General features: G+C 41.6%; 1 protein-coding gene across 1 annotated transcript in view; it reads left to right on the forward strand.

The window, feature by feature from the left end:
- The window catches only part of LOC122740013 (carboxylesterase 3-like), a 38,666-nt gene that overhangs the window by 4,413 nt on the left and 7,569 nt on the right, over window positions 1-26,684 (forward strand). Inside the window, 10 exon segments of the mRNA XM_043981783.1 lie at window positions 2,004-2,208; window positions 3,090-3,228; window positions 5,013-5,146; window positions 6,316-6,469; window positions 6,767-6,871; window positions 9,356-9,457; window positions 10,592-10,729; window positions 14,849-14,929; window positions 16,602-16,749; window positions 24,236-24,385. Coding sequence (XP_043837718.1) covers window positions 2,004-2,208; window positions 3,090-3,228; window positions 5,013-5,146; window positions 6,316-6,469; window positions 6,767-6,871; window positions 9,356-9,457; window positions 10,592-10,729; window positions 14,849-14,929; window positions 16,602-16,749; window positions 24,236-24,385 — 1,356 coding nt within the window.

Below are 26,684 nucleotides of genomic sequence, written 5' to 3' on the forward strand. Positions count from 1 at the left end.
GTAGAAGGACTGATGAACTCCAAGGTATTTTTCAGCCCTACTGCTCTAGAGGCTAAGATTGCTTGCTTCTCTAACATTCTCTTTTTTAAGTTCCAACAGTCTTTCTCACTTTAATACTCCATTTCCCCAGTCCTCCAAGAGCTTTAACAGTTACCTTCTACCTCCAGTGTTCTAAATGACAATACATATTGTAGCTCTGACAATACATATTCTAAGGGTCCTTCCAACTCTGACATTCCATGCTTTGAAGTCTCCATCAGCTTTAAGTCTTCAACCTCCAGCGTTCTAAATGCCCCTCCCATTCAGACATTCTTTGTTCTGGGTTCTCTTCCAGCTCATATAGTCTATGTTCTAAGGACCTGTCCAGCCCTAACGTTCCATAGTCTAAGGTCCTATTTAGTTTTAAATTTCTGAGTCTGAGTTTGTTATTCTATAGGGGAAAGATAGGTTTAGTCACAATAAACAAATTGGCTAAGGGGCTGCCATCACCAGCTACATTCTCCTTCCTGCTAGGAATCTCAATCAAGTTTAGGTCAGGTAAAGACAGGTATAAATGACTAGGGCCAGGGATGGTGTTGGGCAAGACTGGTGGGACATCTCTGCCAAGAGCCATGCATGTATACAGGGGTACAGGATTGCTCTATTAAGGTAACTGAATCCTGGCTCCCTTTGAGGACAGTTAGGTGCCACCCCCCCACCCCAGCCCTGTAGCGAAACAACCTTAGTGACCAAGCTGGCTGGTCTTCTCTGGCTACAATTGGCTAGCAGGTGGACAAAACCATGGGGATTTTATACAATTTTAGGAAGGTGTGGTTGTATGTGAGGGGAGGGACTGGAGCTTTTTTATGGGGTACACACATAGTGTAAGTTCAGACAGTACTTTAGGGCCACCTAAGTTTATCTTTATGAAACTTATGTTTAGAGGGTGTAACCACTGGGTGTGCCAATGCTTTTTTTTTTTTTTTTGGTTTTGCTTTGTTTTTTTGTGGGGCAATGAGGGTTAAGTAACTTGCCCAGGGTCACACACCTAGTAAGTGTCAAGTGTCTGAGGATAGATTTGAACTCAGGTCCTCCTGAATCCAGGGCCAGTGCTTTATCCACTGCGCCAACTAGCTGCCCCCAGCCTATGCTTATTAAATTTATATGCTTCTTTATATTATAGGAGTCATTTTGCTAAGAGGGGGTGGGGAGGGATGCATGCCTTGTAGTTACATTCCTACATAATATGGGGGCTTTAGGAATTTCTCCATACCTAATAATTAACTCTTTTTGTGAGAGGGGGTCATGGGTTTCACAGGCAGCATGAATTCACTTGGAGAACTGCTAGGAAATGCTTCAAAATGCGAAAGGAAATTACAATCCATCAATTAACCATCTTCTACTTGTTGGATATATAAAAGGGAGGTGGTTTTTACACCTCTAAGGTCAGAAAAAGAAAGGGATCAGAGAAGGGTTTTCCCATTTATAGAGCCCACAAAACACCTTTGTTTGTAAGCAATGTTCTCTGGATTGGGCAGCTACTTGCCTGCCTTAAAAACTCTACTGAGATGCCAATCAAGACCTGCAGTGACTAATTCCACATAGTATTTAAGATTGGAAAGACCTTGTAGTTCATCTACTCTAACCCACTCATTTTCCACATAAGGAAACTGGGGCCCCCCAAAAGAGAAATCCTTTACTCCAAAATGAAAACTCAACAAAGCCCATCTTGATAATGACAATCATCTGGATTACTAATTAAAGACTTTTTCTGAATCCAAATCCATTTTCAACCCTTTCCAGTCTTTGGACCTAACATGGGCTGAGCACTAAAAGTTCATAAAAGAATTTTTATAATACCTATAGGGCAAAAGAATTCTGAGGGAACAAACAAACAAACAAACAAACAAAGAAAACAAAACAAAAAGCCCAACTATATCACGGACAGAGGAGCCTATTCCTAGTTTTCATGGAAACTGAATTTGTATCCAAAGAAAACCTGAAAGAATCTTTTTATTCTACAGGACAAGAGTCTGCTGGGCCTGAAGTGGTGACCCAGTTTGGTCGGGTCCGTGGGAAACAGGTCGCTGTCAAGGGAACTGATCATCGTGCAGATGTTTTCCTAGGAGTGCCATTTGCCAAGTCCCCAGTGGGAGCTGGGAGATTCGCTCCTCCACAGCCTATGGAGCCGTGGGAGGGTGTAAAAGATGCCACTGCATTCCCCCCAATGTGAGGGTGAACACAATAAAGAAGGCAGGACAGCTGAGTTGGGAGGAAGGCTAAGGCAGCAATTCTGGGGGTGCCAGAGCAGTGAGGAGACCAGTGTCCTTTCTATTCTGGAGGTGCACCCCAAAAGCAGAAATATTTTGATGTCTGTCAGTCGCTTTTGTTAATACTGCTCAGTCAGATCCTTCTGATATTGGGGTGGGGGTGGTTTCTAATCCCAGTTCCACTAGTGAGAATTTTCCTACCTCTCTCAGATGGTTTTTGTAAGGGAAGGGTTCTGTAAGTCATGACATATTATAGGAATGCAGGTCACTTATATTGGATGTTTAAGAGACACTAACTTTCTTAAGTGATGGAAGAACCAGGCTGGAAGAGGGAATGGAGAAGGAATAAAATTAATGCAGCAGAAATGGAGCCCACAAAGGAGCAGAACTCTGTGGTGAACCCTCTCAAAATGTACAAATAACCATTGATGTGACTTTGGCAAATGACACAACCACCCATGCTTGTTTCCTTTTTTATTTTACTTTATTTTATTTTTTTAAGTGAGGCAATTGGGGTTAAGTGACTTGCCCAGGGTCACACAGCTAGTAAGTGTTAATTGTCTGAGGCTGGATTTGAACTCAGGCACTCCTGACTCCAGGGCCGGTGCTCTTTCCACTGCGCCACCTAGCCGCCCCTCCTTTTTTATTAAAAAAGGTCAGCGGGGGTATTATATTTTTAAAAAGGTCACTTCCAGCTCCAATCCAATGATCCTTTTACCTGAAGTGCCTCTTTCTAGACCTGTCATTCCCACTAGGTGGTTCCCACTAGTTTCAAAGAATCTCTAAAAAGTCTATTCATGCCTTAATTGCATCATTGTGATTTTCCTTTTACTAATGAAGGTGTTTGCAGGAGTTAGAAAGGGCAGAACTTACAAAATATACTTTAGATGGGAAACAGCAACTCTTTCCAATATCTGAAGACTGTCTCTACCTCAACATCTACACCCCGTCCTCCCGACATGAGAAGGAGAGGTTACCTGTAAGTAATTCTCCTTTTGCTTTGAGACCCCTAGTGCTGGAGTAGATAGAGCACTGGGACTGGAATCTGGAAGACCTGAGTTCCAAACCAGCCTCAGATAATGACTAGCCATGTCACCCTGGGCAAATCACTTAACTTCTGTCTGCCTTAGTTTCCTTATTTGTACAATGATGATAATTATACCACAATGCTATTGTGAGAATCAAATGAGATAATATCTATAAAGCACTTAGCACAGTGCCTGGCGCATAGTAGGTTTTTTTTTTTGCAGGGAAATGAGGGTTAAGTGACTTGCCCAAGGTCACACAGCTAGTACGTATCAAGTGTCTGAGGCCGGATTTGAACTCAGGTACTCCTGAATCCAGGGTCAGTGCTTTATCCACTATACTACCTAGCTGCCCCTCATAGTAGGTTCTTCATAAATGCTTCTTCCTCTTCTCCCACCCCCTTCCTAATTTTCCTACTACCGTCCAGGACACCATCATCCTTCTATTCATGCATCCAGGTTCATAGCTTTGCTGTCATCCTTGACTCCTTACTTCTACTCATCCTCTATTTGTAATTTGTTATCAAGTTTACCTTTGTAACTTTTTTTATACCCTGCATCACTCAAACTGTAACCACCCTGGTGCAGGCCATCTCCTTACTCTCAAACTATTAACATAACCTTCCCTTTGGTCTTCTGGCTTCAAGATTCTCCTCACTCCAATCAATCCTTCTAAAGCACACATGTGATGGTGTCACTCACCTACTCAATAAACTCCATTGGCTCCCTGTTACCTCCAGGATCAAAAATAAAATCCTCTGTTTGGGTGATAAAGCCCTTTACAACCTTGCCCTGTCCTACTCTCCAGTCTTCTTACACTCACTTTAATCTCCAGAGTATACCATCAAGAGATGCTGGCCTTTTCGATGTTCCTCAACAACAGCACATCATCTCTCAGCTCCATACCTTTTCACATCCTGTTCCTCACGCTGGGCATGATCTTCCTCTTAGTCTTTGCTTTCTGTATTCCCTGATGTCTTTAAGACTCAGCTCAAATCCCACTTTCTGCAGGAGGCCATTTCCAGCTTCTCTTCCCCACCCCAAACACAGGAATCACTTTCACTCTGGTTACCTATCTTTTAGATTTTATCTATTTTATATGTGTGATTTCTTTTTGTTTCATCTTGTCTCCCCCATTAGAAAGTGAGTTTCTTGTGGGGAAGCACCATGTATTTGTCTTTCTTTGTACCCCTCAATGGTTAGCACAATGCCTGACACTTAGTAAGTATTCAATTGCTTGTTGGCTGACTGACTGAAACTAATCCCCCCATCCCTCTACCCTGGCTACTGGGGGTCAGGGAAGTCAAGGGTTATCCCTAAAGGCAAGACTCCTCTTGGAATTCAAGTCCCTTTGAAGTGCTCTTTCCTAAGCAGGTTTTTCCCCATGCTAGAACATTTCCTCATTTGGAGACTCCTGGACTCTGGCAAAAGTTCTTCCTCATCTTCTCCTACAGTGATTTCAGTTTTTATGTTGCTCCAATGATTTTTTTCTTGGGGGTGAAGGTGGGAGGAAGGGGAACAGATCTTGAAGACACATACCTGGGTATGGCCCTTCCCCAAAGCCTACCGTGCCAATCAAGGGAAAGCCAACAATGGATGGTGCATACTTGTTTTGGGTATCTCTCAACCCAGACAATAGGAAGGGACACTTCCTTAGAGAGAATACACCCTCCAGTTACCTTGGATTTCCCCCCAGATATTGTTTCCAATATGTTGCTAAAATCAATGTTTCTCTTAGGTGATGGTCTGGGTACATGGTGGGTCATTATCGACTGGAGCAGCTTCCTCAGTGGATGGATCACCTTTATCAGCCTATGAAGATATTGTGGTGGTAGTGGTACAATACAGACTGGGATACCAGGGGTTCCTGAGGTGAGAAAGTGACCAGGGTGTTTTTGTGACCTTGAGTAAGGCCCTTCCCCCAATCTGGGCCTCAGTTTCTTTATATGTAAAATATAGAGTAGGCCTCTTATAAATCAACCTAAGAACGTGGTACATTTTCTTGACTATCCCTTCACAATCATATTGCAGTCATCAACTCAAGTTAACAAGAATTCTACATGCCAAGCATTATGCTAAACCCTGATGATGCAAAGAAAGGTAGTTCCAAGCTCCCATATATTGGGGGAGACAATCTGCACACAACCAAGATACAGGAGGAATACATGGAGGAAGGGTATAATCTCAGCGGAAGGCACCAGGATGAAGGAGAATTGAGGAATGCTTCTTGCAGAAGGTGGGATTTCAGCTGAGACTTTGAAGGAAGCCAGCCGGCAGAGATGAAGAAGGAGAGAACTCCAGGCATGCAGGATAGTCAGTGAAAATACATGGAATCAGGCAGCTAGGTGGTACAGTGGATAAAGCACCAGGCCTGGATTCAGGACTTGAGTTCAAATCTAGCCTCAGATACTTGGCATTTACTAGCTGTGTGACCCTGGGCAAGTCACTTAACCCTCATTGCCCCAACTAAAAAAATATGCATGGAATCAGGAAATGAAGTAGGGGTTTTCTGTGTATGTGAGAGTGAAACAATGCATTAAAACCTCTAGAATTTTTTCACATGAACTGTTGTCTAGCCATGTCTCCTCAGTGCTGCACTGGTACAATTGACTTTTTAAACCCAAGTATAGAATTTTACATTTATCTCTATTGAATGTCATTTTATTAGACTCGGGCCACTATTCTAGCCTTCCTGCATCTGTTTAAAGCTGGATTGGATACCCTAACTTGTTATCTATGCCTCCAAGATGCCTGCCATCTGCAATTTCACATGCAGTTTATCTAAAACATTAATAAAAAGGGGCAGCTAGGTGGCACAGTGATTAGAGCACTACTAGCCCTGGATTCAGGAGGACATGAGTTCAAATCCAGCCTCAGACATGACACTTGACACTTACTAGTTGTGTGCCCCTGGGCAAGTCACTTAACCCCAATTGCCTCACCAAAAAAATAATGAAAATAAAATAAAACATTAATAAGTATAAGTCTTCCCAGCAGGTTGAATCTGACTTGCTTCTTCTTGCTGACTCATTGATTTTCAGCTCTGGGGATGAGTTTGCAACTGGTAACTGGGGATTCTTAGACTTGGTGGCTGCTTTGAAATGGGTCCAGGGCAACATTGCTAACTTTGGAGGAGACCCCAGCTGTGTGACCATCGCCGGACAATCTGCAGGAGCAATTTGTGTCTCTGCACTTGTGAGTTTGTACATGATTCCTGATTGGGGGTAAATGTAGGATGGTTTGGTGGGAAAAGCATTGGACTGGGAATCAGGAGACCTGGAGTCAAATCAGGGCTTCACCACTAAATGATTATAAAATGAGGAAGCTGGACTAGAGGAATGCTAAGCTCCTTTCCTGACTCAACATTATTTGATTCCAACTCATATAATCAGCCTTGAATTCCAATCTTTCCTTGAATGTGCACTCTCTTAAACTAGAATTCTTCCTGAGGACTATCTGGTTCTTGGATATTCTTTTTCTCATTTCTTGCAGGTTCTGTCTCCTATGACCAAAGGCCTATTCCATAGAGCCATTGCCCAGAGTGGGGTTGCCATTACCCCAGGCATCATCATAGACAACCCTCAGACCATTTTTCAGGTAGTTTCTTGGCTTCTTATTTTCTTTGGCAACTATTATCTAAGAGAATCAAATCCATTAAAGAGAGGTCTCCTTGGGTTCAAAGGTTAGATACAATCCCACAAGATTGAGAGACTCCCCTTTTGGGGGTTTTCTTGGCAAAGATACTAGAGTGGTTTCCCATTTCCTTCTCCAATTAATTTTACACATGGGGATACTGAGGCTAACAGGGCAAAGTGACTTACCCAGGGTTACAACTACTGCAATTAGTAAGTGTCTAAGGCCAGATTTGCACTCAGGTCTTCCTGATTCCAGGCTCAGGGTTCTGTGTACTGCACCACCTACCTGCCCAAGCAGGCAAGATAGGAGTCATTTTATAATCAGAGATGGTAAGTTCACCATCCAACATTACAGAGCTGGCACAATTGTAGAAGGGAGGAAGGGGAAGGAGTTTGAAAGAAATAGGTTGCAGAAAGGACAAGTTGAACAAGGTCTTGCAAAGAAAAGAAAAAAGAAAAAAAGTAGAGAGAGAGAGAGAACTTACTATATGCCAAGTACTTTACAGATATTATCCCATTTGGTCCTCATATCAACCCTGGGAAGTAGGTGCTATTATTGTCCCCATTTTGTAAATAAGGAAACTGAGACAAATATAGGTTAATTGACTTGCAAAGAGTCACACTGACAGTAAGTGTCTAAGACAGGATTTAAACTCAGATCTTCCTGACCCCAGACCCTATATACATTATACATGTATAAAGAATACATTTTACCACCTAGCCACAGGACAATGTCAACATTGGTTCAGCATCAACATTACTATCAGTGGAACATTTTCTCTCCAAACACTGGAGAGTTGGAGATAGTGGTGTTCAGCCCAAATGACTGCATTCTGGGGGACCAGACCCTTAGGGCTGGCACCAACCTCATAAATGACATCAATTCTGTAGCCCAACTTCAGCAGGTGTCTCTATATTGAGTCAATATTGAGTCCATATTGAGAGAGTCAACAAGCATTTATTAAGTAAGACAAGGTGACAAAGTCAATGGTGTATTAGCCTTGGAGTCAAGAAGACCCAAGTTGGAATCCAGCCTCATGTACTTAGTAGGTGTGTTGCCCTGGGCAAGCTTTATAACTGCTCTTAACTTCAGTTTCCTCACCTGCAAAGTGGAGATAATAATAGTCCCTATCTCACAGGGTGTTGTAAAGATAAAATGAGATAACATAGGTAAAGCACTTTGCAAACCTTAAATCATTATATAAATGTCAGTAGCCACATATTAGTGTTATTGTTGTTGTTGTTATCATTATTATTATTCCAAGATAGCAAGGATTGAGTTGCACTCAGAAAATACTTTGCACAGGGAACATGTCTTCCTTAGCTCCTAGCTGGGTCAAGAACCTGCTGTCTCTGGTCCAGGCTCTGCTTCTACCTCTGGTTAGGGCCAGAGTAGCCTAGAGTCTTGTCTGGGGTTCTAGCTTTACGTAAAGGCAGGGTATGGCTATGGTTTTAGCTCTGGCCAAGGCAGCCAACTCCAAGCCAGGCCAGGTTGGACTTCTGCATCCTACAGGGTTGCAAGGTCTACAGCCATGCATGCCCTTGAGCTAGGCTAATTATGGATTACCTTTAGAGGAATCAATGCAGTGTTTCCTGAGGGCCATGATGACTGGATTTAACATTAGAGGAGCTGGGTAGGAATCCAGGTCCTGCCACTAGCACCATGAATAACTTTGGGTAAATTGTGTCATCTCTCTGAGGTCCCATTTCTTCATCCTTAAAAAGAGGGGGATTATAACTCCTTGTTGCTATTGTTGGTCATTCATTCTCCAAGAGGACCAATGACTTCAGGAAGGGGGATGTCTTGCCTTGTGCATGAATTGAATTTAAGGGAGGCAGAGCTCTGCAAAGTCATCAGCCTCATGCTCTCCTCTAGAGTCATCAAAGTCCAGTGGCAAGACAAAAATCAAGATGACTGGTGATAGATTCAAGGTGCATAGTGATATATATATATATATATATATTTGGATGTGGCCAATGTGAGAATTAATTTTGCTTAATTATGCACCTTTGTTACAAGGGTTGGGTTTTCCCCCCTTAATATTGAGGGGAGAGAAGAAGAGGGAAAAATAAATTATTGTTAACTGAAAAAAAATTAACTAAAAAATAAATAAAAATGGAGTGGTTAGATCAGAAGATGTCTAAGGCCCTCCCTTGGCCTAAACCAATGACCCTATAACCCTTAGAAGACTTGACCCAACAGTTAACATTCCTTAGAAAATTTGGCCCCCAAATTTCAAAGACTTGTTTGATTATGTGACTATCTATAGATCTATAGAAAGCTTGACCCAGAGGAACCTTGATCTAGACTTTGTGGTAGGGAGACAGAAAGTCAGGATGGGGTTGGAGAATTTGCTCTGCCTCCTGAATCTTTTCATTGGGAAACAGAAATCTCTTTCATCCCTTCTTGTGATACTTACAAATGTCTGTTCTTTGAAACCACCAGGAGACTGCTCACTTGTATGGCTGTGAAGGTTCCAGCTCAGAAGACTTGATCCAATGCTTACGAACTAAGGAGCACATGATATTGAACAGGAATTTCTCATCTGTGAGTTTACTTCTTCTGGAAATAGGTGGTTCTAGTATAATTGCTGCACTGCACTAGGTTGAATTTGGACATGCCTATTCTCCTGCCAGAAAGATCAAGACCTAGCCCTTGCTTCCCATTATCTCTAAAAATCAAGGAGAGATTTTCTTCTGATTTCCTCTAGGACTTTGGTCCACAGAGATCACTGGGTTCCAGACTAACCATAAGAGATGACTGGAACAAATTGGTCCCCCAAAGAGAAGGTGTTCATTGGAGTTCAAATTGCCAGAACTACAACTCTCTCAGCCTGAGCTATCTGTCCTGGCAAACCCTGGGTTTGCCAAAAAAGGACGTGGGTTCAGAAAACCAACCCTCATGAAAACTCACTCCATACCCTTCTCCAATATTTAATAGTGAATTCCTAAATCAGGGGCTAAGTCTAGCACAGATATTGTGATAACTAGAACCTCCCTTTGCCTTCCAACATTTGAGCTTGAACCAGGAGAGTAACCAGATGCTAGGAATCAAGAAAAAATATGAAAGGAGAAACAGAGAGATAGGGAAGGCAATGTTGATTTCCTGGAGGAGACATAGGAAAGTGAAAAGTCTGGAGGAAGCTGGGGAAATGTTCTTAGTGAACATGGTCCTCCATTTGTGAAAAACACAAGAAATTCGGTCCTTGAACAATGGCAGGTCCTGCCCTCTGAGAAAGAAGAACCAGATGTAAATACCAGGCAGAAATACACATGAGGTCAGGACACTATTTCCAGACATCAAAGAGAATCCCAGAGAAGGAAACTCAGAACATAAGACATAAAATGGCAAAGTTGGAGGCATCCTAGAAACAAAAACAATGAAATTTGTCAGAGACCTTGAATACAGAATGTTTGGACACAGATCATAGAATGATAAAGCTGGAAGGGGATTTTAAATTTGAAAATCAGGGCTGGAGGAGACCTAGTCAAATCCAATCTCATTCTATAGCTAAGGAAACTTGGGCTAAAAGAAGGGAAATGACTTTTCCAAGGTCAGATAACAAAATAAAGATAGAAGTGAGATGAAAACCCTAATTTTCTGATTCCTGATCTTACATAAGTTAATCCAAAATGAAAGAATAGCCCATCAAAACAAAAGTACTTTCTTTTTCTCTCATAGAGAACAATAATCCCGGCAAATGTGGATGGTGTTTTCTTGCCAGAGCTACCAGAAAAGCTCCTCTTAGAGAATGATTTCCCAAGAATTCCCTATTTGCTTGGAGTCAACAACCAGGAGTTTGGGCATGCAATATTTTCAGTAAGATCATTTCTGTGCCTTGGCATGGGGGAGTGGGAATGGAGACTGGATCCGTGCTTGTATTGGTATCAAGAATTCTCAGATGTGGAAACTTTCTATACCAATGCATATTGGCATCTACTTAATTTTTTAAATTTAATAGTATTTTACTTTTTCTAATTACACATAAAGATAGTTTTCAATATTCATTTTTATAAAACTTTGAATTTCATATTTTTCTCTGTCTCTCCCTTCCCTCCCCCTCACCCAAGACAGCAAGCAATCTCATTCATGTAGGTTATACATATACAATCATGTTAAACAAATGTCCACATTAGTCATGTTTTAAAAGAAGAATCAGAAGAAATGTGGAAAATCATGAGAAAGAAAAAAAAGACACAAAAATTGAAAACAGTGTATTTCAATTTGCATTCATCCTCCGTAGTTCTTTCTCTGCTTCCACTTTAAAAATGAAATTTTCTGGGTTATATGGGAAGAGGAGATTACCCTCCAGGAGTTCCAGGATACCTCCATTGTCCATCTCTATAAAGGTAAAAGAAATCATCCTGTGACAATCACAGGGTGGGTGGGGGGTCCTCTCTTAGTCATTGTTGGGAAGATTCTTGCCAGAGTCCTCCTTAACAGGCTGATTTTTTATCCGGAAGATGGTCATCTATTTTAGAGTCAATATGGCTTGAGAAAGTGCCAAGGAACAGTTGACATGATGTTTGCTGCCCAACAACTCTGGGAGAAATGCAAGGAGCAGAACAGAGGTCTGTATACAACATTCATCTGTCAGTCATGAGCGCTTGTGGAAGATCATAGCAAAATTTGGTTGCCTGAAGAATTTCACCAGTATTGCACATCCATTTCATGACAGCATGCTCACCCAAGTTCTGTATAATGGATGATGCTCTTGTGCTTTCCCAGTAACCAATGGAATGAAACAAGGCTGTGTGTGTGCTCCCAAGCCTTTTATCTTGATGTTTTCAGCAATATTGTTAGAAACCTTCAACAATAATGAAAACAGGATCAAGGTCAGCTATCCCACTGATGGTAAATTATTTATTTGAAAAGGCTACAAGTCAAGACTAAAGTAGAGGGAGAGTTTGTGTGTGACTTTTTGGTTCACAGATGATTGCACACTCAATGTAAAAAAGTATTAATTGATTCTCTGCTGTTTGGGCTAATTTTGGCCTAACAATTGACACACAGAAAACACAGGTTCTCCACCAGGCAGTCACGTACCATCCAGATATGGAACCATTGGTTATAGCAAATGGAGAAATTTTGGATGCAGTGGATAAGTTCACTTGCTTTGACAGGATATTTTCCAGGGATGTACATATAGATGATGAAGTTGAGTCACACATTGCCAGAGCTAGCTCAGTGTTTGGGAGGCTCTGAAGGAAAGTGTGGAAGAGTAGAGCTATTAGGATGCCTAACAAACTGAAGGTCTACAGAGCCATTTTGCTGGCCTTATTGTTGTATGCCTGTGAATCCTGGACAGTCTACCAGCTCCATGCCAGGAAACTGTATTACTTACATTTGAAATGTCTTCGGAAGATTCTGAAGATCACCTAGAAGGATAAGGTACTAGACACTGAGGTCCTTTCTTGAGGTAAACTTCCATTCATCCAAACTCTATTGCAGGGACCATAATGAACTGGTCATGTTGTTCAAATACCAAAAGTACATTTGCTTAAAAGACTATTTTATGGAGAACTCATGCAAGGTAGGCACTCACATGGTGATCAGAAGAAGCAATACAAGGACACTCTCAAGGTCTCTGAAGAACTTTGAAATCAATTGCATGACATGGGAGATGCTGGCAAAGGACCACCCAATATGGTATGCTCACATCAAAGAAGACACTGAGTTCTATGAGTGAAGCAGAATTGCAGTAGCTCAAAAGAAACATAAGATGTGCAAAAAAAGAGCTATCTCTATTCCAAATGTTCATATGGACCATTGGTGCTTGACTTGTGGTAGAACCTTTTGAGCCTTCTGGTTTGATCAGGCACCATTGGACATAATGTACCTTGACTCCAACCTAATGATGTCATTTTGGTTCTCTTCAAGAACAAAGGACCACCAGCACCACCAAAACCTAAAGTCTTAGAAAACTGAGAGCAGAGAGCAGAGTCTGATTTCTAATTGAAGGAAAGATTAGAGACTTTCCAAGCTGGGAAGGGGAAAGTGAACAGGTACAATCATTTATAATCAGAAAAAGAGGTGTCTCACTCTCCCACAAGTGTCTGTAAACAATCAAGGAACATGGAGCCGCTAGCCAATTGACCACTAGGGGGTCAGTTTTCAGATAAGACATATGGGTTGCCTGAGATGTATAATTATGAGAAAAGTCAGTCACAGGATGGAGGCAATGTGGTTTATTCAATGCCCACTATAGTAAATTAGTGACAGAGCTAATACTCAGGTCCACATCTTTTGACTCCCACTTCAATCCATGCTTTTTGCACCACACCAGGCTGAGTCACAAAGTGGGTCTAATTTCCTGTATTTGGGAATAACTTACAGTTAAGCAAACTGGATTCCCATCCAAGCTCTGCAACTTGATTACTGATTGAGCTCGAGCACACAGTAGGTACTTAATACATGCTTGTTGGTGATGATGAAAATAACCCCATTTTACATCATACTCATTTCCAATTTCCCAACCATTTAAAAATGAATTATGAGTTTCTTTCTCAGCATTTTATGATGTTGGATTTAACAAACAGTGATCTATTCCAATGCATTTAAATCCTGTTCATATATTGTGCAAGGACAATTTTTCAGGCTGTGCAAGGCTGTGTTTCTCTGAATCAAAATTCTAGAGCTAAAAGGGTTTATCTAGTCCAACTCTCACTTTACAAAGGAGGAGATTGAGGACAAAAGAAATATTCGTTAATTATTTTGAGTCTTTTAATGCCATGGGTGATGTTGATTTGCAACTTTGACAGAAAATATTACTATGTGGATTCATATATTCTCTGTAATAATTCTAGAACATCTATGGTTTTGTGACCTATAAGTTGGAAACTATTAGACTAAATAGTTCTCTAAGCCACCTTTTGGTTCTAAAGTCAATGATGGTTCAAAGAAGAGAATGTTTCAGGTTGTTCTTCCTCAGCACCTTGGGAAGCAGGAGTAAGGAAGCTGAGTCAGTACATTGAGGATGCTAGATGTGTCCTTAGAGATGAGAGTGGGTGTCCACTATGGATCCCAGCTGATCACTCTTGGTTGAGGCTTCATTTTTCCTTACATCTTTTCCCCCCCATTATAAATGTTTTTTATTTGTTTTGAACTTAAATAAAAAAAGACACAAAAAATAACATTTCTAAGTACACAGCACAATATCAAAAGAGGATTCAATATAAAACCATGAGTTTCTATTTCACACTATTCACTATTTTTGAAAAACTATGTAATAAATACTATACTTTGTTTTTAAAGCTACCCTGCTTTTCTGTGCTTCCTTCTAAGTTTTCTTTTGTTCCCTACTGGGCACTTTTGTTTTTCTCTCTCCCTCCCCACTATGCCCTAAAGAAGTTTACCATTAGACATATATATGTATGTGTGTATGTATATGTATATGCATGTATGTATTTGTGTGTTTATGTATGTATATGTCTATGTGTGTATGTACATATATGTGTATAAATATAGGCATACGTATGTATACTTTTTTTTTTTGCGGGGCAATGGGGGTTAAGGACTTGCCCACGGTCACAAAGCTAGCAAGTGTCAAGTGTCTGAGGCTGGATTTGAACTCAGGTACTGCTGAATACACGTCCGGTGCTTTATCCACTGCGCCATCTAGCTGCTCCCTACATATGTATACTTTTAATGCTTCCATTTATCTTTTCTTTCTCTGGAGGTGGATAGCATCTTGCTTCATAGGTCCTCTGTAGTTGATCTGAGTATAATACTCAAAATGACTTAGTTGTTCAAAATTGTTCTTACAACAATATTGCTGTTACCCTATTATACATAGGGTGTACAATGTTGTCTTGGTTCTGCTCATTTCACTCTGCATTATTTCATTGTCTTCCCATGTCTTTCTGTTGGTTGGGGCTTCTTAGAGGAAAGGCTGAGAAACTATAATCTTCTGACAGGGAATTTACTCTCTCCCACCAGGCATGGATCTCCAAAAATCTGGAAAATGGAATGACAAAAGAGGATGCCCTCACTTTGTTGAGGAGCCAGAGCACTCTCCTGGTGAGAATATGGGTCTTCCCTTTGGTTTCCTCAGCCTGATTCTCTCTCATGGTTCCATCTCTCATGAAACTGGTTTATTTCTTCCCACTGGTTAGCACCATGGGGTCCAGAAATTGAAGTAGCCAGAAGGCCAGAAGGCCACTGATTGCATAAAGAAGTGGTCGGTGTTCACAGACCATCCCCTAGGGCGACCTGGGTGTTTTGGAAAGAGGACTGAATCAGAAGAATTAGGTTCAAAGCCTCTCTGCCTTAAAATGTCCTTGGTCAATTTACTTAAACCTGTAAGAGCTTCCATTTCATCATGTCAAATGGGGATAATAATTTTTATGTTATCTAGCCCCTGAATCATTATAAGGATGAGGGACCTTAGAATGTAGAATATCAGAGAGGAAAGAAATCTTAAAGTATTAGAATATTGTAACAAAGAGTATGAGAGCTGGAATGGGGCATTAAAACATAGGATGTCAGAACTGGAAAGAATGCAGAAAAATTGGAGACGATGTGGAGAGTATGCCTTATAACAAGGGCAAGCTGGCTTCCAGTTCTGTCTCGAGACACAAACTGAACCCAGGTAAGACAGATTAGACCATGAGAGATCACCTAATACAACCCTCCTTCCTTGAGACCTAAACAAACCTCAGGCCCAGTGAAGTAATTTGCTCAAGATCTCATAATAAAACTGAGGTTTGGGGGGCAGCTAGGTGGTACAGTGGATAAAACACTGGCCCTGGATTCAGGAGGACCTGAGTTCAAATCCAACCTCAGACACTTGACAATTACTAGCTGTGTGACCCTGGGAAAGTCACTTAACCCTCATTGCCCCACAAAAAACAAACAAACAAACAAACAAACAAACAAATAAATAAATAAATGAACAGATAGATAGATAAATAAATGAAATTTAAAAAAATAAAAGAAAAACAACAACAGAAAGCTGAGGTTTGGAGAAGCAAGGAATCTGCCCAGAGTCACACAACTAACATGTCTCAGAATCTGACATAAAGGATTTCTAACTACAAATTGAGCATTCTACTCACTACATCAACTTAGTACTACAACCCAAGCATAATAAGAACTGTTGTTGGTTAGTCATTTCAGTCATGTCCAACTCTCTGTGACCCCATTTGGGGTTTTTCTTGGCAAAGAAACTGGAGTGGTTTGCCATTTCCTTCTCCATTTCACAGATGAATAACTGAGGCAAAGAGAATTAAGTGACTTGTCCAGGGTCATGCAGCTAGTAAATGAGGCTGGATTTGAACTCAGGAAGATGAGTCTTTCTGATTCTAGGTCCAGCACTCTGTGTACTATGGTGCCACCTAGCTGCCTGGCATTTCTATGGTTCTTTGAGATTTGCAAAGTGCTTTATGAATTTTATCTCATTTTTTACAACACTAGGAGGTACATGCTATCATTATTCCCATTTTATAGATGAGGAAACTTGCCCAAGGTCACACAATAGGAAGTATCTGAGGCTAGATTTTAATTCAGATCTTCTTGACTTTAAGTCCAGCACTCTATCCACTGAGCCCCTTACTTAACTGAAACAACTGGATTTTCTCCTCTGATTCCAAGCTCAGTAATCATTGCCCCAAACTTAGGCTAAAGGATGAGATACTGGCTCTGTCACTGATTCCTGTGGAGTCTACTGAGTTTTCTTCTCTGTTTATCCCAGAGCATCCCCCTTGAACTGATCCATTTCATCATAGATGAATACATAGGTAACCAGACAGACCCACTCGCCATTAGGGATGCAACTCTGGATATGTTTGGAGACGTGGTCATGGTTTTTCCAGCTCTGAAAGTATCAAAGGAATACAGAGGTGAGCTATTCACTTGATTTTATCTTGCTTGAGGCTTATGGCTCCAAACTGCCCCCAAACCAGACCTTGGGGACCTGAGTCAAAAGCATCAGATTAGGGTGGGAGAAGTCATTTTTCTCAAACTGAGGTCCGTGGAAGGTGGTGACTTCCTTGTTATCATGGAGCAAGCTCATGAACGTTGGAGGATCTAAGAAGTATTTGATTTTATTTCCGTCAAAGACACTACCATTATTCCAGTCTCCTTAATGTCATCTGACTTCATTCTCCCTCCACCCCATAGATAGAATTAGTTGTCAAATATTGCTATTTTTGCCTTTATTATATCTCTCTCATCCAAAACTTCTATTCACACAACAGCCACCCTAATTCAGGCTCCCATTACCTGGCCTATTCCAATAGCCTCCTGATTCTTCTTCCTGTGATGTTTAAATTCTAAATTGTGGTTGCCTTAAATTAGAAGCTTCAGCACCAGTCTTTGGGCATTAAACATTTATTAAAGCATACAGGTATTCACAAGGAGTTCAGAAAGTTAAGAAAAAGCCTATCTAGCTTAGAGTTCCAGCCTGGTCAGGTTCTTCCTCAAGTCCTCTGCCACAAGCCTGCTTTTATCAGGAACTCTCCAGCAAGCTGACTGTGGAAGCTTTTTATAGGTCTGGAACAGAGGTGGTCCTTACACACTGCTTCAAGCTTATTGGTCGGCGTCATCCAAATCTATTGGTTTTTGAAGGTGTTCTCAAGTTGAGTTCACAGTCTAGCTTCTGAGAACAACACCTTTTTTTTTTTTTTTTTTTTTTTTTGCGGGGCAATGGGGGTTAAGTGACTTGCCCAGGGTCACACAGCTAGTAAGTGTTAAGTGTCTGAGGCTGCATTTGAACTCAGGTACTCCTGAATCTAGGGCCAGCACTTTAACCACTGCGCCATCTAGTTGCCCCCAAACAATACCTTCTTAAGGGCTAGCCAGGTGTGATTACAATCCAGTTAATTTGAAGTAGGCTAATCAGCAGTTAATCACTCTCACTTGATTCAATCAGTCTAGATTAATCTCCAGGTGGATCTTTGAGTATCTGCTAAATCTCATTATTTCATCACATTCCTGACTCAAGTTTCTCACCTCTCCAGTCCATTCTCCACACCCCTGCCAAAGTGATTTTCCTAAAGCATAGATGTGACCATGTCCCTCCCCTATACCAGTGGTTCATCATTGTCTCTGGGGTCAAGTACAAATGCCTCTGTTAATTCATGAAAGCCTTTCACAACCCTACTACAATTTCTTTCTCCTTCACTGGAGATGACTCTGCAATCCACTCAAATTGTTATTTCTATTCCTATTTCTGTTTATTTCTATTCCACACACATGATGTATCATTTCCCACCTGCCAGCCTTTGCACTGATTTGTTCTCCCCTGAGCTTAGAATGTATTCCCTTCTCACCTGGGTCTCAGAATCCTCTAAGAAATAGCAGAGACACTCCATTCTACATGTAACCCTCCTCTTCTCCTCAACTGTTAGTGGCCCCCTCGTCAAAGCACCTTACGGTGGACACTTTTATATTTATTTATAGTCTCATAATTTTTCCCCTGTATATTCTTGCTATCTCCTCCTGCAGTTTGAGCTCCTTTTGCGTAGGGATTATTATAATTCATCATATCTGTGTTGCTACCTCCGCTATTGCACATATCGATTTCAAGTTAGAAAAGCTTGCTTCAGGTCTTGTTTCTGCCATTTACAATCTATTTGATCTTGAGAAAGCACTTAAACTCTGTGGGTGGCAGTGTCTTCAAGTAAAATGGAAGGGTTGGACTGTGACCTCTAAAATCCCCTAAAATGAAGGAAGAAAGGGTGGGAGGAAGAGGGAAAAGGAAAGAGAGAGGGAGGGAGGAAAAAGAGAGAAAGGGAGGAGGAGAGGAAGGGAGGAGAGAGAGGGAAAGGGGGAGAGACAGACATGAAGGGACAGAGAGACACAGAAAGAAAGAGAAACACAGAGAGAGTCAGAGACAGAGAGACAGAGACAGAGAAAGGGAGGGGAGAGAAAGGGGCAGGAGAGAGAGAAAGGGGAAGAGAGAGGGAGAGAGAGACAGAGACAGAGACAGAGACAGAGAAAGGGAGGGGAGAGAAAGGGGCAGGAGAGAGAGAAAGGGGGGAGAGAGAGACAGAGACAGAGACAGAGACAGAGACAGAGAAAGGGAGGGGAGAGAAAGGGGCAGGAGAGAGAGAAAGGGGGAGAGAGAGGGAGAGAGAGACAGAGACAGAGAGAGAGAGACAGAGACAGAGACAGAGAAAGGGAGGGGAGAGAAAGGGGCAGGAGAGAGAGAAAGGGGGAGAGAGAGGGAGAGAGAGACAGAGACAGAGACAGAGAAAGGGAGGGGAGAGAAAGGGGCAGGAGAGAGAGAAAGGGGGAGAGAGAGGGAGAGAGAGACAGAGACAGCGACAGAGACAGAGACAGAGAGAGACAGGTCCCAGGCTCTTGTAGCCAGGAGACCTCATCAATCCTTCCACTTAAGGATCATTTGACTTTAGATGAAGCACTTTATTGCTCTCAGCTTCAGTTTCCTCATCTGTAAAATGATGACAATATTTGCATTCTCTACTTCACAAGACTCCCTTAAGGAGAGCACTCTGTAAACTCTAAGTTCATATAGACCTATCTATACTATTTTTTAAAATTGTAATTATTTTGTGTTCCCCTAAAATCTCTCTCTAATGCCTTATCTGGCTATGGAGAGGACCCCATGCTGTCACTGTAACAGCGAAGTCCAAATACAGGAGATTTCCAAGATAGGAAGGCTTTGAGTCTGGTTCTAGCTGTTGTCTGACTGTCATTCAGGGACCAATTGTGCTAAGTGCAAAATCACTTATCACTTGAAGGTTGGCAACCAGGAGATAAGTTTACTAAGTCACAGATTGGAGGAGGGAATATCTAAACCAAGCAAAGCATGGTTCCTTGAAGTAGGATTGTTATATTGTTCATTAATTAATTATTATATGGTATTATAATAAAAACAAGTTCTTCTTAGAGGCATCTAGGTAGCACAATGGTCCAGAGCTCTGGCCTTGGAATCAGGCAGACTTAAGTTCAAATCTGGCCTCAGAAACTTATTGGCTATATGACCCTAAGTAAGTCACTCAACCTCTGCCTGCCTCAGTTTCCTCCACTGCCAAATGAGAATAATAATAGCATCTACTTCCCAGATTATTGTAAAGACCAAATGAGATATTTATAAAGCACTTAGCCCAGTGACTGTTTCCTTCATTCCAAGAGCATGAGAATTTCTCTTCAAGTTGAATGTCAGAAATAACTAGTTCTTTGTTCTTATTGGAGAGATGGGGGTTTCACTTAATATCCTCAAAGGTAGTTTTGTGGTACTTTAACAACAAAAACAGGTGTTCAGGGGTAACTAGCACCTCTAGTGTGAGGGTTTGCCAAGACCTTTTCAGAGATACTCATCTACCTTTGGTGTCTACCTTTCATTCAACTCTCACCTGTGACTCCAAGGAGTTTTAGCATGAGCAGTGGCCACCCAGGAAAAACCATGCAGGCAGACAGGCTAAATCAGGTTGAGGGTAACCAATGGGCCTTGAATCTATTGATGAGTTAGGAGAATGTCTACCCCAAGCATGTGAAGACTTCCCCTGATAGAATTGGGAGGATGAGAACAATTTGTTCCAATGGCTATGAAGGAGACTGAAGCAGGTGCTGTGGAGTGTTTAGAACCTGGTCAAGAATTTCCAGGGCAGAGCCAAGATGGTGGAGGAAAAGCAGTAAGCTCTTGGAACTCATGACACGATTGCTCAAAAATACCTCCAAATAATGCCATAGGACAATTCCTGGAGCAGTGGAACCCTCAAGAGAGTGGGCTAAGATTTTTTTCCATCCAAAAACAGCTTAGAAGGTCGGCAGGAAGGGGTTCCTGTGCCAGGGCAGGAGTGGAGCCCAACCCCATGGTCATGCTGACACAGATCCAGTCCCAGGCTGGCCTTGCCAGAGAAAGAGACCCCAGAAGCCTCTAAATTAACTGTAGTGCCAGTGTCGTCTGGAACTAAGCTCACGGTCTAGTGAGAGGGCTGAGTGGTTGGCCAAGGGGAGATTACAGGGTTCTCTGCTGGCACTGAAGCAGAACTTGGGTGTTTTACCCCTGCTGGGAACAAGGAAGGAGGCTCGAGTGTCAGTGGCCTAGGTGGGGGAGGGGGTACAGGATTATCAGAGCTAACATCCACAGTACAAAAAGTTCTTCTGTCTGGTTAATGAGCAAGTTGGCCTGGGGTTATCTATGGACCAGAGAACAGGCCAGGTTTTAGAAGAACCTCCCCCTCCTTAAACACCACCTTACCTTAGACTGCCTGAAGCTTGAAACACTACATCCTGAAAGTAGTGCCCCACTTTAAGAAGGAGTTAAAAGTCAAGTAAAATGGGGGACTAGGTGGTACAGTGGATAAAGCACCAGCCCTGGATTCAGGAGGACCTGAGTTCAAATCTGGCCTCAGACACTTACTAGCTGTGCGACCTTGGGCAAGTCACTTAACCCTCATTGCCCTGAAAAAAAATCAAGTAAAAGATAGGCAAGATGAGCAGACAGGAAAAGATGAGGACCAAAGAAAGTTTCTTTAGTGACAGGGAAGATTGAAGTATACCCTCAGAAGAGGATGGCAACATCAGGGCTCCTACATCCAAAGCTTCCAAGAAAAATATGAATTGGTCTTAGGCCATAGAAGCACTCAAAAAGGACCTTAAAGATAAAGTAAGAGAGGTAGAGGAAAAAGTAAGAGAGGCAGAGGAAAAATGGAAAGAGAAATTAGAGTGATGAAGGAAGGTCTTAAAAAAAAGGCAACAGCTTGAAAAGCCAAATTGGCCAATTGAAAAAGGAGGTACTAAAGCTCTCTGAATAAAATCATTATTTAAAAATTAGTTTTGAGCAAATAGAAGCAAATGACTTTATGAGAAATCAAGACAAAATAAAGCAAATCCAAATGAATAAAAAAAAATACAGAGCAATATGAAATATCTCCTTGGAAAAACAGCTGACCTAGAAAATAGATTCAGGAGAGATAATTTGACAATTATTGGACTACCTGAAAACCACAATCAAAATAAGAGCTTAGACATCATTTCCCAGGAAATTGTCAGGGATAATTACCCTGCTCATCTATAAGCAGAAGGTAAAATAGAAATTGAAAGAATCCATCGATCACCTCCTGAAAGATATCGCAAAATGAAAATTCCCAGGAATATCATAGTCAAATTGTAGAGGTCCCAGGTCAAGGAGAAATTATTGCAAGAAGCCAGAAAGAAACAATTCAAGTACTGTGGAGCCACAGTCAGGATAGCACAAGATCTAGCAGCTTCTATATCAAAGGATCAGAGGGCTTGGAATATTCCGGAGGGCAAAGGAATTGGTATTACAACCAAAAAATCACCTACCGAGCAAAAGTAAGTACAATATCTTAGGGGGAAAAATGGGACTTCAATGAAAAAGAGGACTTTCAGATATTCGTTATGAAAAGACCTGAACTGAATGGAAAATTTGACTTACAGATACAAGACCCTAGAGAAGCATAAAAAGGAAAACAGGAGAAAGAAATTAAGAGGAATCTTCAAAGGTTAAGCTGCTTCCTTTATGCGAAAATGATACATCTAACTCATAAGAGATTTCTCGGTATTATGGCAGATGATAGAAATAAATTTAGACAGAGGGCACTGATTATGGGAATTGATTATGAAGGGATGATATCTGCAAAGCATTAATTTTTTCTTTATCTTTTTACTTTTCGTTGAGTGGTTGGAGTTGGGTGACATGCCTGGGGATGAACAGTGGGTGAATGTCTTGTGACTGGGGCTGGATTTGAGCTTGGGTCCTCCTGGGTCCAGGGTTGGTGCTTTGTTCACTGGGTCACCTAGCTGCCCCATGATGACATCTTTAGGGTAAAACTGAGGGGTGAGAGGAATGCACTGGGAGAGGGGGAAGGAGAGAAGTAGAATGGGGTGAAATCCCACATAAAAGAAGCAGGAAATGGAGTGGGGGAAGAGAAGGGGGAGGAGTCAGTGAATGAACCTCACACTCATCAGAATTGGCTCAAAGACTTTAATCTCATCAGAGTTGGCTCAAGGAAGGATTAACATGTACACTCAGTTGGGTGGAGTAGTAATCTATCTAACCCTGCAGGAAAGTAGGAGAGGAAGGGGATAAGGAGGCAAGGGTAAAAGAAGCCAGGGCAGAGTGGGGGAGGGGGCAATCAGAAGCAAATCCCTTTTGAGGAATGATGGGGTGAAAGAAGATAGATAATAGAGTAAACATCATGGGGAAGGGAATAGGATGGAGGGAAACAGTTAATAGTAACTGTGAAAAAGAGAAAAGGAAAAAAATTGTATAAAAATATTTATGGGGGCAGCTAGGTGGCACAGTGGATAGAGCACTGTCCCTGGAGTCAGGAGTACCTGAGTTCAAATCCGGCCTCAGACACTTAACTAGCTGTGTGACCCTGGGCAAGTCACTTAACCCCAATTGCCTCGCTAAAAATATATATATATATATATATATATATATATATATATATATATATATATATATATATATATATATATATATTTATTTATTTATTTATTTATTTATTTTGGCAACTCTTTGTGGTGGCTAAGAATTGCAGATCAAAAGAATGCCCATCAGTAGGGGAATGACTGAAAAAGCTGTGGTGTGTGATTATGGTGGAATATTATTGTGCTGTGGGAAATGATGAGAAGGATTTCAGAAAAATCTGGAAAGACTTATATGAACTCATGTACAGGGAAGTGAGCAGAACCAGGAGATCATTGTGCACACTGACAGCAGCAATTGTGAATGACTTAACTACTCTCAGCAATACAGTGATCCAAGACAATCCCAAAGGATTAATGATAATGTATACTATCTACCTCCAGAGAATGAAGAGATATTGGATGAACACAGAATGAAGCGTGCTACTTTGCATTTTCCTCTTTTTTATTACTTGAGACTTTTTATATAAAATGACTTATATGGTAATGTTTTACATAATTGCAGATGTATAAACTATATCTGATTCCTCACCACCTCAGGGAGGGGGAGGGTAAGGAGGGAGGGAATAAGAGAGGGATAGAATTTGGAACTCAAAACATCAAAAAAATTTTTTTAAATGTTTAGGAAAAAAAAGAACCTGCTCAGACATCAAAGATGTAAGGTCATCCACTGCATCTTAAGTCATCTCCTGTCATTCTGACTTTTGTCCTGCCACTGGACTTTGATGACCCTGGAGGAAAGAGCAAGGCTGATAACTTTGTGCAGCTCTGCCTCATTGAAATCCAATTCAGGTCCAAGTCAAGGCATTACCATGTGATATCATTGGTCCTCTTCACAATGAAGGACGTACAACAGAAGGCAGCACCAACAAACAACATTGAAGCAAAATGGGCTTCCCCCACCCAACATGACTTCTCAGACTCCTAACTCCAGGCCTCTCCTTGGCTCTTTCCCATCAGATTCTGGTGCTCCAGTCTACTTTTATGAATTCCAGCATCGGCCAAGTGCTTTCGATAAGATCAAACCTGCTTATGTAAAAGCTGACCACTCAGCTGAGCTCACATTTGTTTTTGGAGGCCCTTTCATGGCAGATGAGCGCTCTGTGTTGGGTAAGGAAAATATATCAATCAATCTTTACTGAATATTTACTGTGTGTCTAGAATTGTGAGGAATAAGATGAATTTTTGTCATTAAGGAACTTAGTATCTTTAGTATATATACTAGATGTCTGTCTATGTCTATATGTTTATGTATATAAGTTGGAGAATGCACACTCTCAGGGCAGATTAAACTGATAACTAAATGTTGGGTTTTATAATTAAAACATTCACATAACAAATAAATAACCAGAAGAAAGAAGTGGAATGAGACTTCAATTATTACAAAACCCATTTGGCAATCAGCCAACACACATGTAATATTAGCCACAGTAACCCAATGATATTGGAGTCCCACTTCATTGCCACTGCCCTTGGAGATCTAGAGATCTCCACAGAAAGGCAATAATACTAAAAAGCAGTTGCCAGGTGTGGTGGCATATGCCTTTAATCCCTGCTTCCAGGATAGCTGAGGTTGGTTGATTGCCTGAGCTTAGGAGTTCTGACCTCAGTTGGATTAAACCAGTTGGTTGTCCGCATCAAGTCCAGTACCAATGTGGTGAACTCTCCTAGGCAGGAGGCCACCAGGCTGCCAAAGGAGGGTCAAACAATCCCAAGATGGAAAGAGTAGGTCAAAGCTCCCATGTGGATTAGTATGGGGATTGGGTCCATGTGCAGCCACTGTACTTACAGTCGAACAAGATAGGGAGAGTCAGGCGAAAGAAAGAAAGAAAGAAAGAAAGAAAGAAAGAAAGAAAGAAAGAAAGAAAGAAAGAAAGAAAGAAAGAAAGAAAGAAAGAAAGAAAGAAAGAAAGAAAGAAAGAAAGAAAGGAAGGAAGAAAGAGAGAGAGAGAGAGAAAGAGAGAGAGAGAGAAAGAGAGAGAGAGAGAAAGAGAGAGAGAGAGAAAGAGAGAGAGAAAGAAAGAGAGAGAGAAAGAAAGAGAGAGAGAAAGAAAGAGAGAGAGAGAGAAAGAGAGAGAGAAAGAAAGAGAGAGAGAAAGAAAGAGAGAGAGAAAGAAAGAGAGAGAGAAAGAGAGAGAGAAAGAAAGAAAGAAAGAGGTTACCTCCTACAAAGGAAAACTATTAACTTTAGCTTCGTGGGAAATCAAGAATGGGTTTGAGAGAAAAGGACAGGATACATCAGGATCACAGGCTTCTAAGAGAGAAGAAGAACATGCCCTCATCTCCAGAGGAACAGAGTACATCAGCAGGAAAGTCCAAACCTTGAGTTAGATCATCTTGAAGACTCAGTAAGGGAAGAAAAGGGAACAAGTAATCATTGGAAGATTGCCCTCCGGACCTGAGACCCAGTTTATACCAGGCTTCCATTGTTCCTCCCCAGTTCAGCACATGTACTCCAGATTAGTCACATATAAAAGGGTCAATGAGAAATGTAAAAGAAAGACAGGTGTTTATAGGGAGAGCTGATGTCTCCTGATGGGATCTATTGCCACAGGCAAGGTAGGCATCAACTAGTATGGCAGATGGACATTTGCAGCCAGGAAGATTCTAGATATGGATGGTGGGGAGAGGAAGAGATCTACAGAAGGGACAGGATTATGGAACTTTGGAGCAGAGGAGTCAGTGTGAAGAGAGTTATCTTTTGGGAGGCAGCTAGGTGGAGCAGTGGATAAACACTGGCCCTGGATTCAGGAGGACCTGTGTGTAAATCTGGCCTCTTGACACTTGATACACTAGCTGTGTGACCCTGGGCAAGTCACTTAACCCTCATTGCCCCACCCAAAACAAACAAACAAGATTACAAAGTCTTATCTTTTGAAAGGATGGCAAGCACCCCCTAATACAGAAGCTTCTAGGGGCTACTTCACTTGACATTAGCTGTAAGAATCAAATAGCTGGGTCCTTTCAAAAGGAATGATTGTGTGTTGTCTTTCACTTCTTTTGACCCTCCAAAGGGTATCATGTAACTCTGGGACTTCCTGTGAGGGGTGGAAGAAGAGGTGGGGATGTGGTGGTCCTTCTCCACTCCAGCATCATGCCAACTTCTCCCATGTGGCCATAAGAAATGGGACTCAGCTAGGCAAGCTTGAACCTGGGCTTCCTCTGCTGTGTGTTTCTTTGCCTGATCTTTGTCCTGAGATAGAAATTCTGTGTTTGGAGGTCACCTTGTGAATTGAAGAGGTTTAGATATCGTGTATCTTCAGTTAGTCTAAGGGGTCTTATGTTTAAATCTAATAATTGTGAACTGCTACTGGGCCCAAGAGTCTGGGGCACTGTCTTCTCTACATCTCCTATTCCAAGTCCCACATATTCTGAACCCATGAATACAATGATTGTTGAGGAGACTTGT

The sequence above is a fragment of the Dromiciops gliroides genome, chromosome 2 (genome assembly GCF_019393635.1).
Source record: "Dromiciops gliroides isolate mDroGli1 chromosome 2, mDroGli1.pri, whole genome shotgun sequence".
Taxonomy (NCBI): domain Eukaryota; kingdom Metazoa; phylum Chordata; class Mammalia; order Microbiotheria; family Microbiotheriidae; genus Dromiciops; species Dromiciops gliroides.